Source organism: Chelonoidis abingdonii, chromosome 2 (assembly GCF_003597395.2).
Source record: "Chelonoidis abingdonii isolate Lonesome George chromosome 2, CheloAbing_2.0, whole genome shotgun sequence".
Classification (NCBI taxonomy): domain Eukaryota; kingdom Metazoa; phylum Chordata; order Testudines; family Testudinidae; genus Chelonoidis; species Chelonoidis abingdonii.
The window spans coordinates 80,507,223-80,519,588 of record NC_133770.1 but is presented as its reverse complement, the minus strand read 5'-3'; the positions used below and the strand labels follow the sequence as shown (position 1 = coordinate 80,519,588).

General features: G+C 39.4%; 1 protein-coding gene across 1 annotated transcript in view; it reads left to right on the top strand.

Moving 5' to 3' along the window:
* TOPAZ1 (testis and ovary specific TOPAZ 1) overlaps window positions 1-12,366 on the top strand; it is a 98,829-nt gene that overhangs the window by 66,374 nt on the left and 20,089 nt on the right. The window contains 3 exon segments of the mRNA XM_075061949.1: window positions 6,553-6,653; window positions 8,538-8,703; window positions 9,649-9,813. Coding sequence (XP_074918050.1) covers window positions 6,553-6,653; window positions 8,538-8,703; window positions 9,649-9,813 — 432 coding nt within the window.

Here is a 12,366-nt window from a genome sequence, read left to right as displayed (position 1 = left end):
TAGATTGGAGAAGAAATACAGCTCAGCGATCTGATCTGGAGAAAAAGTATTATCAGCAACCTCATTTCTGTGTTCTAGATCCATATGGAAAAAGAAATGTCCAAATGATGTTGAGTATGGAGTTTTGGCCTGACTGGCAAGTACCCCTTTCAGGTATCATTGGCTATCTGCTGCACCTTATCAGCATGTTTCTCTATATGACAATAGACATTTGCCAGTTTGGTACTGAGAGGATAATGTCAGATCTGAAGGATACATATCCACCAATGCAACTAAGTTCTGATAAGTCTACAATGTTAAGAGAGTTATTATTAGAAGAGGAGGAATTAGTAGTGATACAAGAGTCAGATCCAGACTCTGGAGGGGTTGCCTTCTCTAGGGAAAAATGTGGGCAACACTTCAGTAGCACCACCATCAGAGGATGTGGTGTCATTTCATGAATTATGGATTGCATCACAAAGACATTAGCTATTCCCTTGGTATCAAGGAATTCTCATCTGTTTTTTGATATTTTGAGGGTAACATTCCCCTTGTTAGAATGATGGCTTCAACCAGCAAAAACAAGCTGGAATGCTCCCTCAGCTGCCTATGTCGAAAAAGACTGCCAAATTATACCAATTCCCTCAGGAAGTTCTAGCTATGTTTATACTTTTATGCTCTGTCATCTCCTACTTTGTTAATGATGGAGGCTATGCTACACAGATGGAAAGTTGCCGAAGTTCACTGTACTCCTGATAAAGAAGGGGAAAGACTCGATATATTTGTGAAGAAAATGTTTCCTTCAGCTATGTTAGGCGTGCATATTTAAAATTTATGAAGATCTCTCATGGCTGGTTACCAGCATCATCTGTGGGGGAAAGTTGTTATTCCTCAGTTCTCCACTGGAAGAGCGTAGAAGGTTAGTAAATACCCTTTTGATGGCAGGGCAGGATGTTGCTAAACATCAGTTAAAGGGCTGCATTTGATTCTTTGGTTGCGTCAGCTAGGGTAATAGTTTTGGTTATTGTATTCAGAATGCATGCATGGCTGCAATCAGTGGGTCTTTCTCCAGAGATTAAGATGAGAATCAAAGATCTTCCTTTTATGGGAGAGTAGAGTCTGTTTAGCATGTAGACAGACGAGGTGCTAGAGAAAATAAAGAATGTGAGGTCAAGTAAATCTTTAGATTTCTTTAATATAGCATAAAGATCATCTTTGTTTCCACGATTCAGATACCAAAGGCAGTACCCATTATATTCTTCATCAATTCCTTACCCCTATCAAAGAAGGAATTACTATCAGCCCTCAGTGTTGTTCGTGTCAATATCAGCAATTGAAGAAGAGAGAGTTTAAACCTTGTAATAATAAAAGGAATTTTTTGACTTCATCTTATGCAATTCCTTCAAGGTTTCACATTTGGCAAGGGACCCAGCTACAAGTCAGTCCTGTTAGACACTTTTACCTCTCTGGGGAATATTTGTCCTGTTTTCACCATCAGTGGAAATTAATAACATCAGACAGGTGGATTCTGGAAATTATTGCAAATGGGAATTCAACAGAATTTGTAACTCTCCTTCCCAACAAACTACCACTTCCCTCCTTGATTGGGGATCGGGTTCAACTCAGTTTGCTCAGAAAAGAGATTCAGTCTCTATTACAGCTGGATGTGATAGAAACCATGCCTTGTGAACAGAAAGGCTAGAGTTTTTATTTATGCTATTTTCTAATTCCAAAAAAAGATGGCCATTTTGGATCTCAGAAAATTAAATGCCTGTATACAAAGTTTTGAGTCTGCATGTCCTCTAATTTCTAGAATCCCTTATCTTTCTCTTCAGGATTGATTTGCAGCTCTGGATTAAAACATGCATATTCCTATATTTTAATAAAAACATGTCATTGAAAATAACTGTGTTTTATGGAAGGAGAGGACCATTTTCAGTACAGGGTTCTTCCCTTTGGTTTATCCATAGCTCCGAGGATGTTTACGAAATATATTTCTGTAGTGGCAGCATATCTAAAGCAATGGAGTTTCTGTCCTTACTTAGATGACCACTTAATCAAAACGTTGTTGAAGTAAGAAGTCTTATGTGTGTGTGGAACAAATTGTTTACTTTTTGCAAACCTGGGATTATGCATAAATTGGGAAAAATCATTCCTAAATCCTAAAAGACTCCTTTTCATAGGGCCTTATTAGACTCAATTTCAGCAAAAACCTTTCTCCCAGAAGAAAGCTTTATGAAAATAAAATAGTTTATGCATCTCCTTCCGAAGTCTCCATAACAGTCAGTGCTCCTTTTTTCTTGGTTCACTGGGTCTCTTAGCATCAGCCACATCAGTGATACCATACTTTAATGACTGACCTGCAACACTGGCTAGTGAGAATTTACAAACCAGGCTTAGACAACAAGCATCGCAAATTAGTGATTCCGTAGCAGGTATTTACAACACTGATGTTGTGGACATGTGCACTAAATGTAATGAAGGGTATACCTTTTAGTCTTTCTCTCTCTTTCTGCCATCAGTGGTACTTAGACCATGTCTACACTACACAATTCCGTTGACCTGTGTTAGGTTGACTTACAGCCACCGCAGTAATTACTGTGATTTTTCATGTCCCCACTACCCTCCTTCTGTCTCTGGTGCACGTCCTCACTAGAAACATTTGCACCAACTTGATAGCTAATGTGTGGGGCTGAGAGCTCCATGTGGGGCAGGGAGCTGAGAGACCTGGCGTCAGCTGTGGCTCTGTGAGAAGTCCACACCTGGCTCTTGGTGCCAGGCAGCGAGGCTCCAGCTATCAGCTCTGCTGGAGCTCACAGCTGGAACACCCTCTCTCCCTTATCTCTCCCTCGTGCTCCCAATTTCAAAACAGGGATCCTACTAGTAGTGAAATTGGCATTCTTGTCAAGAAGTCAGTTCCACGGCTCCAGCCAACAGGCAATGCAAGCAACACAATGTCTGTACAGACATTGCATCACTCAAACTATGTAGTCCTAAGCCTTATGCCTCTCGTCGACATGGATTTACTAGGTTGGCGGAGTGGGCAAGTTACAGCAGCAGGAGGAACACTGTAATATGTAGGCTTACATAGTTAGGACGACATAAGCTGCCTTACCTTGACTTGCACCTACTTCCAGTGCATCTGCTCTGGGATGGCAGGCACATTTAAACAACAATTTATTGGTCACTAAAGGAAAGGAATCAACATCTAAGTATTTTAGAACTGAGAGCAATCATGGTGGCTCTAAAATCATTTCTGCTTCAAGTCAAAAACCAGGGGAGTGCGGGTGGTGATTGAGAGTATGACCAGCATTATATTATCTAAACAAACAAGGCAGGGCTCATTCCCTACAATATATAAAGACATTCACCCAATAGCAATTCATGTATCTGGGGAACAAAATATCCTTACAGGTCATCTAAGTAGATTGACTGCTCAAATACAAGAATGGTCTTTGTAAGGACAAAGTGGTAATACACCTTTTCAGGTTGTGGGGGAATCCTTTAATAGATTTTCTTTGCATCGGATTTTGTTTGAGAGCAGGGACTCACTGTCGGATGCATTCCTAATAAATTGGGGTCAAGGGTTAAGTTAAGTGTTTCCCCATTTTTCTTCATTTAAAGAGTAATAAACAAAATAAGACAAAGCCAGAGTAATTCTAATAGCATCAGCATGGGCCAGACAGCTGTGATACCTGGACTTAATTTGCCTGTCCAGAGGGTTAATTGAACTTCTGCCACTGTACCAGTTTTGTTAGACCATCCCTTCTTGTTGTGTTATCTCCTAGATCTTCAGTATCTCTGTCTAACGGCCTGGGAGATAAAACCCTGGGATTGATAGAAAAGTCTTATTCGTTAAAGGTTAAAATGTATTGATAAATTCAAGAAAAGAGTCCACATGAAAATATTTTATAGTCATAAATGGAAAAGATTTTTACTGTGGATTTCCATGTATGATATAGATCTAGCTATATACAGCACCCATTAATTATATATTACAATATGTATTATAGAGTGGATTTCTCACTATCTTCTATGAAGATTGACCTTTCAGCCATATCAACATACCATATAGCTATGGAAAATAAATCATTTTTTACTCATGAAAAAGCTAGAAAAGTCTTGGTAGGTCTTACTAATATATATCCTTCAATAAGACACCCTATGCCATCTTGGGATTTGAACACAGTGCTTTCACAACTGATGAAACCTCCCTTTGAACCTTTGGGAAAACTATATATTGTTCCACCTGTCTATTAAGATAGTGGGTTTTTTTTATAGCTATCACTTCAGCAATACATATAAACGAATTAAATGCCTTACTGGCTAATCCACCATTTATTGTTTTTCATAAAGATAATTTTACATACATACCCAAGGTTTTTACTAAAGAGAGTTTAGGATTTTCGTATAAATCAGTTGATAATTTTACCAGTATTCTTTCCCAAGCCTCATGCTCAGGATGGGGAAGCTAAATTACGTATACTAGATATTAAAAGGATTTCAGCCTTTTATTTAGACAGAAATAAACAATTTAGACAATCTCTAAAATTCCTTTTATCATAAGCAATAAACAAGGGTAAAGTTGTTTGAAAAAGAAACACTCTCTAGATGGTTAATTATGTATTTATGAAGCTTACAGATTGATGGGTTTGTCTCTTCCACAGGGAATTAAAACACATTGTACTAGATTGAAGGCAGCTTCTGTGGCTTTTTCTGGATACATTCCTCTAAGAGAGAGATGTAGAGCAGCCATATGGCGTTCAGTACACATTTTTACTAAACACCACTTGTTAGATTTGGAACCTAGATCTGATGCAAAATTTGACAAGGCAGTTCTGCGGTCCTTGTTCAAGTAGAATTCTGTGGTCCCACCATCCTGGATCAGAGTACTGCTTTTTAATCTATCCCATAAGTGGGACTATGCAAAGGACATTCAAAGAAATAAAAGTTGCTTACCTGTAACCAGTGTTCTTCAAAATGGTCTCTGCGTATTCACACTCATGGGATTTTCTCCACTACCTCAGAGTCCTGTCATAGGGGAAGAAACTGAGGTGGCTGGAGTGCCACACCCCTTTATACCTTTGCCCTGAAACATTCATTCATTGAGGGGAGGAGGCGATGGAAGTGCATGAGTGATGGAACAGCTACTGCTAGCTAGAGCTTTACTGTTCAAACTGCACTGGTTGGAGTATCCCAGGAGTATGAAGATGCAGAGTCCATCTTGAAGAACTCCTTTTACAGGTGTGTAACCTTTGTTTTTGCTTGTCATTGATAGCAGCAAGTTAAAGCACACATTTCTGACCTCAAATCTTTGCAAGTAAAAACCTTGCAAAAATCCTTAAAATATTTATTTGTAAGTTGTTTACACAAACATTCTTGTATTGGTTTGGAAACTTAAATGTCTTTTTTTTTTTTAAAAAAAATTAGTTTATCTCAAAATTCACTAACCTGAAAAAATGTTTTTACTCAACTAAATTATTTTTTCATGGTAACAGTTTCTCATATTGTCTTTGTGAATGTTAAATTAAGTCAAAAATTTGATTCCTGACCACAAGGTATTCAGTAATGGTAATTTAAATATTCTGGGTTATTTGAAGGAAATCCTTCCTTTTTAAAACTGAAAATTCTACTAGATGTATTTTTTTGTGCCTGTATGCACAATTGTTTAACAAGATTACATAGCAATTAGTTTAACTTCATATTTGAATTTCCAGAATTGTTTAATCCTTTAAGGGCTAGAGGTCTTCGTAAGAGTTTACTACTTAAAAAATATCTTCCAGTTCAGTATCTTAATCCTCTTCACCTGTTCTCTTACCTGTTCATAGCACTGTTCCTATCAGAACTTTAATTCTGGAAAACTGGATAGCTCAGGATGTTGACAGTGAAATAGCAGCAAGCCTTTTGTCTTTCTAGGTTATTGGTTCAAATCTAGCCTGGACTGTTACTAACCAAAAATTACCATCTGATGGCTGTTTGACTCAAATTATATGATTGTGGTCTTAGTCCAAATTCACAGTTTCATATCACAAAATTACTATTACAGTTGGGAGCTTTGGCACAGAGCAAATCTTGGTTATGCTTGGAGCCTGGACTGCCTTTTCTGCCCTGCAGGCTTATATTCCATAACAAAATTGAGGCAGATTGGTAGCATAGTATGGAGAAGTTTGCCATATTAACACCCATTCTATACCAGTTCTGTGGCTGAACTTCGTTCCCCAGTAAGGCCATTTCAGTAAGCTTTTAGAGTCACAAAATTCATTTTAAAAAGAAAAACTTGTTCTGTGTTGTTATCACTTATTCAGGCATCTTATTGTCATAGGTGAAGGAATAAAACAACATACTTCGAATAAAAATGTTAATGGATTAATTACCTTAATTTTTGTTTTAAGACAAAGCAAGAAATACTTGTGCCCAGTGCCATGTGTTCAAAAAATGTATCTTATACTTGAGAAATAGTTTTTTTTCAGAACATATATTTTCTTTAGACTTAGCTCACATTTTAAAAAAAAGCCCTGTGCCAGGATTTGGAAAATAGCAGTCATCAATCTTTTTTTTTTTCCCCTCCCCCAGTTGTCAAAAATCCACAACATAATGAAGCAGACAGAGATTTCCTGGGAAGATCTGGGATCAGTGTAATGTATTCTTACCACACAATACAGCAATGGTCAAAGGTATTTTACTGGATTATAATAATTTGATGGGGAGATTGTGCCAATTCTGTTTAAATTTTAAACACCGGGGTTTCTCTAGTTGACAAGGTTAATTTGAAAAAGAAATATTTGTTGTCAATGCTACTTAATTGACTTAGATACACCTTCAGAAAGATGATCTCAGTTGCCATTCGTCTTCAAAAAGTGACTCTACAATTGTCGTATGGGTTCTGCACTGCTTGCATCTGTGTCCCATATTACATATGCAGAAATGAAAACATGTTTTTTCCTAACTTCAAACTCTGCAAATTCAGCAGGCATGCAAGAATCAAGCTGGGTTATCTCTGTGCACATCACCACCATAAATAAAGATTCTGAAAGCCAAATTATGCCCGAAATGACTACTGTGCAGTTCAACTCTTTAGCAGGTTTGCACAGAAGCAATTGCTACACCTTTGTAAATAGTTCTGTTGATCTACAGAAAGGAACAAAATCCAGTTTGTAGTGCCACCTTTAGTAAAAAGCAGTAAAAACTTATTTTAGTTGGATCAAGTAAGCAAATATGACTGAATTACACAAAGTGTAACAGATACAGTCAATAAGAGGTATGTTTTTTGCATAGTCTCTTTTCAGAGTAGAATCACAATTCATACTATCTCTAAGCTTATCAATTAAACAATTTGAAAAGATGAGAAGTTCTGTGTTTTAAAATTAATATGTATTGCATATAAACTTACTAAAACATATATGCACTTCTAACCTGATACAACGCAACCCGATATAACATGGGTTCACATGCAACACTGTAAAGCTCTGAAACGCTGCTCTGGGCATCGTGCTAAGGGGGCCGGGCCAGGGCCGAGGGGTTGGATAAGGGGCAGAGGGTCTAGGAGGCAGGAGCTGGCGGGGGCAGTGTTGGGGGCCCCACAGTCCCAGAGTGACCCGGAGGATTAGCGGGGGGCTGGGAGAAGCCCGCTCCGCTTCCCACACCCTGGCCCAACCATGTCGCTCAGGGGAGGGGGCTTTGGGAAAGGGATCACCCCCGCACTCACTGGCAGTGGCGGAAGCGTAGCAGCCTGGCCCTAGCCCTCTCCACCCCGCCAGCTCCCAGCCATGGAGCTCCGCTTCCCGCCGCAGGTGAGTGTGGGACCTTTTCCCTGACTCCTCACCCGGGCAGTAGGGCTGGAGCTGGGGCAAGGAAAGTGGAGCGGGCTGGAGCCACATCACTCCGCTTCCTGCTGCAGGTGAGTGTGGAGAGCATCCTTTCCTCAACCTCCCCACACTCATTGGCAGCGGGAAGCAGAGCAGCCCGGCCCCAGCCTGCTCTACTCTGTCAGCTCCCAGCTGCGGCGCTCCGCTTCCCGCCGCCAGTGAGTATGGGGGGCAGCCTTTCCCCAACCTTCTCGCACTCACGGGTGGCAGGAAGCGGAGCGCTGCGGCTGGGAGGTGGCAGAGTGGATCGGGTTGGGGTGACATTAATCCACTTCCCGCCACTGCCGGTAAGTGCCTATCAGGGCGGGGTGTGTGTGTGTGTGTGTGTGGATAGGGGTCGGAGCAGTCAGGGGACAGGGAGCAGGGGGGTTGAGTAGGGGTTGGGATCCTGGGGGTGATTAGGGACAGGGGTCTCTGGAGGGGATGGTCAGGGAACAAGGAACGGGGGCCGCAGCAAGTTTGATGTAACGCGGTCTCACCTATAACACGGTGAGATTTTTTGTCTCCCAAGGACCACGTTATATCGGGGTAGAAGTGTATTTAATACATATTAAAATTGATTTTATTTTTAATATAAATCTAGTCCTAGAGTCTGAACAGTTGGCTAATATTGCTGCACTTAGCTTAATTATTTAATATTATGTATTTGCAACATCCATTTGCACCTCTGCTTTTTGTTTCCTTTTGCTTTAGGGAAGAAAGGTTCTGGATAAACTACATGAACTGCAGATTCATTTCACAAGCTTGAAAGGACTTATTGGTCCAGAAAGGTTAGCCTCAAGATGCCAAATTGTTAATGCTGCTGCAGAAATCTTCCTTAAAAGTGGAAGTCTGGATGGAGCAACATGGGTATTGAGAGGTAATGTTATTTTTATTAGAATCAAGTTTTGTAGTTAAACTCATATATAATATACTGGTAAAACATAACTTGCTTGTTTTTAAACTGTTGTCTTTGTGAAATATTTTAGTTCAAGGTTATAGTCTATTCCACATGTTAGATTATAGAAAATACACTAATACTGAGAGCGCTAAAAGGAAATGTGAGCTGCCTTAAATGCCAATACTATTCTTGATGATATAAGAAATATGCTTAATCTTAATTAAAATGGGAATTATTTTCAGAAATATCTTTTACAGTAGACTAAACTCAGTTAAAAACTACCGTACATGGGTTTTTTTAAATTAAAAAAAAAACAAATCCATGCCATTGGATTGGAAAAAGACAGATAACCTGTCTGTCCGGGGTGTACTTTGACTGTTAGACTGTCTCCTTTAACCCAGTGGACACCAGCTGACGTTTAGCACCAAAAGTTTTCAAGAGCCACATTAGTGACATGTTCTGGTCCAGAAGGACAGTGCTAACTGTGTGTAATGAAACTAAAATTGGAATAGTGTATTCTATTTCACACTTTACCATAAAACAATCTGTAATCATTGCACTTTTGGCATGCATACTGGCCTGGGCCTGAGGCAATAGAGAGAGAAAGTGGGGATCCAAAATTTGGTATTTCATATCATTCTTGGGGGCATTATGACTCTTGAAAAGACGCAAGCTATTGAAAAAGCCAATTTCATTAACATGAAATTTAATGTGTTTTTACCCTAGATTAAAGGAATAAAGCTTCTAAGAATCAACTTTTGTGAGAAACTGTTGTTTTTAACAAAAACTTGGTAATTTAAGTTGTGCATTTTTCTGTGAAGTTTTGAAACTCCTCTTCCATGTCAGTATTCAGTACGAGTTTCATAGCCTATTATTTATTATTCCCAATTTTAGTTCAAAACAATTCTGTTGTCTTCACTGCAGAGTCAGAATGGATAATAAATACACCATTGTGGCCCTGCGATAAAATGGATGTCCTCAATCGACACAACCTGCTGTGTGCAATTGCATGTGAATACTTGACCAAGAATCTATATAGACAAGCATTTGAAATTTTGCAGAATCTACCAGGTTTTCAAAATTGCTGTGGTAAGTAAGAAGAGTTAGTGTTAAGAGCCAACAAAATAAAAGATGAGAATCTGGTACTACTAAACATGGTTTCTATCTTATCTGATTTTCTGATTCAGTTTTTTAAGATGTGTTGCAGAGCAGTGCAGATGTAGAATTATTTCTTCAGGGGAAACATAATTCAAAAAAATTATATAGATAACTATACTTAAATCTATAATCTAAACAAAAATAACTGCAAGTTGGGTTACCGTATCCATCCCCCACTTCCCCCATATTCTTAGCCAGTCCCAGTTCCCTGAGGTCCATGAAAATGGAGTACCATTCCTGTATATATCGTAAGGATTTTAGGCAGTCTGTTAAGTGGGATGGAATAGGGACATTCTAAGATGGATAGATATCACATTAGTAACCATCCTATCATCACTACCTACAGCTTTCCCGGACCCACTGCATCCTGAAAACTCCCTTCTCCACTTCCCCTGTCATCCTGCTCCCTTGGCCTTCCTGTACCCAGCTGATCCCGAAGTAGGGGATGAAGATCTACTGCTCGACTACTCCTTGAATAGCATCTAGGGAAGGGTGTTCGTTTCCTAGTCCCCCTCCCACTTTCACCTCATCACATCAAAGCTTATTCAGCTGACACACCTGTTTAGATTTACAAGCCTTAAATTGCTATGGCATCCACCAAGGAGCTGAACAGCCTATTAGTGATTGTTGGGGGAGTGAGGAAGGGAATCTTCATTTCTTAGCACACGCACATGTACTGGGGAGCAGTAGGAGGCAGTGTAAAGGGCTGTAAGGAAGGGAGTGAAGAATCCCTTCCTTACACCTCTGTCTCTCTTCTCCTATTCTCTATCCCTGATAGAGAGGAATTAAGAAATCCTACATCATCTTCCCTGTAATTATCCTACTGCTTTTTGAGCCCCATTCAGTGACCTGGGGAATGATGTCTCCTGCCTTTATCTGATCTTTCAACACCCTCACCACCTAGGCTGGCCATTCTAACTATGATTGTTGGGAGCAGGGTGGATTTGATTTAGATCACTAGTCAGGAAGACTCGATTTAATCATGGATTTCTACATAAGTGTATTCTTATTGGTGTTTATAACCTTAATACATATTATTCACAACTCAAAGATAGATGTAGGTTTCATTTTTAGAAGGTACACACTATAAATTTTTAAGTGGTTTATTTTGAAAACTTTTCAGAGTAGTTTTACAGCTATATCAGAAAATGAATGTTTGTTTGGTTATTTCATTTACCAAAGGTAATTGAAGCAGATATTTACGAAGTCATTGGGAGGTGAACTATCTCCAATTCAACAGGTTAATCATTAATATTTAGAGGATTTTCTTGCCATGCTGTATTAGAAGGAGAACATCACCAGACAGATATTTAAATTGTTTTATTTAACTAAAACAACGTCATGTATTCTGGATTTTTTTCTTCAATAGCAAACATACAATATTGTAACAAAACAAGCATGATTTTTTGAATTTAGTTCAACATTCAAGTTTTTTAAGATTAGGTTTATTTTTGTTTAAATTGTTTTTATCTAAAATAGTTACATGAAATATTTTTTAAAAAATAACTAAAATTAAATTGACTGTGTCAGCCAGGTCAACACGAGAAACTTAAAATATTGTCTTCTGCAGCTAACTTGGTCATGTTCACCTCATTTTCCTGTTGATTCATAATCTGGAAGAAAAAAATAAAAACAAGCTTTCCTACATTTTCAGGTCCGAAACGTTTTCTCAATTTGGAATGAATTCTTCCAAAGGAAGAAAATATTCTTTCTACACCGGCAGAAGAAGCTATTGTTAAAAGTGAGATTATCACTTCAACAGTCTCTGAATCCAAGTGCTTAAATGACTTCCATCAGTTCACTGGTGTAACTTTCTTTAAAACATTATCAGCAAACATATATTTCCTGAATCATAGAAGATTAGGGTTGGAAGAGACCTCAGGAGGTCATCTAGTCCAACTCCCTGCTCAAAGCAGGACCAACCCCAACTAAATCATCCCAGCCAGGGCTTTGTCAAGCTGGGCGTTGAAAACCTCTGAGGATGGAGATTCCACCACCTCCCTAGGTAACCCATTCTAGTGCTTTTCCACCCACCTATTGAAATAATGTTTCCTAATATCCAACCTAGACCTCCCCCACTGCAACTTGAGACCATTGGTCCCTGTTCTGTCATCTGCCACCACTGAGAACAGCCGAGCTCCATCCTCTTTGGAACTTCCCTTCAGGTAGTTGAAGACTGTTATCAAATCCATCCTCATTCTTCTCTTCTGCAGACTAAACAATCCCAGTTCCCTCAGCCTCTCCTCTAAGTCATGTGCCCCAGCCCTCTGATCATTTTTGTTGCCTTCTGCTGGACTCTCTGCAGTGTGTCCACATCCTTTCTCTAGTGCGGCGCCCAAAACTGGATGCAATACTCCAGATGTGGCCTCACCAGTGCTGAATAGAGGGGGATCATTACATCCCTCAATTTGCTGGCAGTGCTCCTACTAATGCAACCCAGAATGCCATTAGCTTTCTTGGCAACAAGGGCACACTGCTGACTCA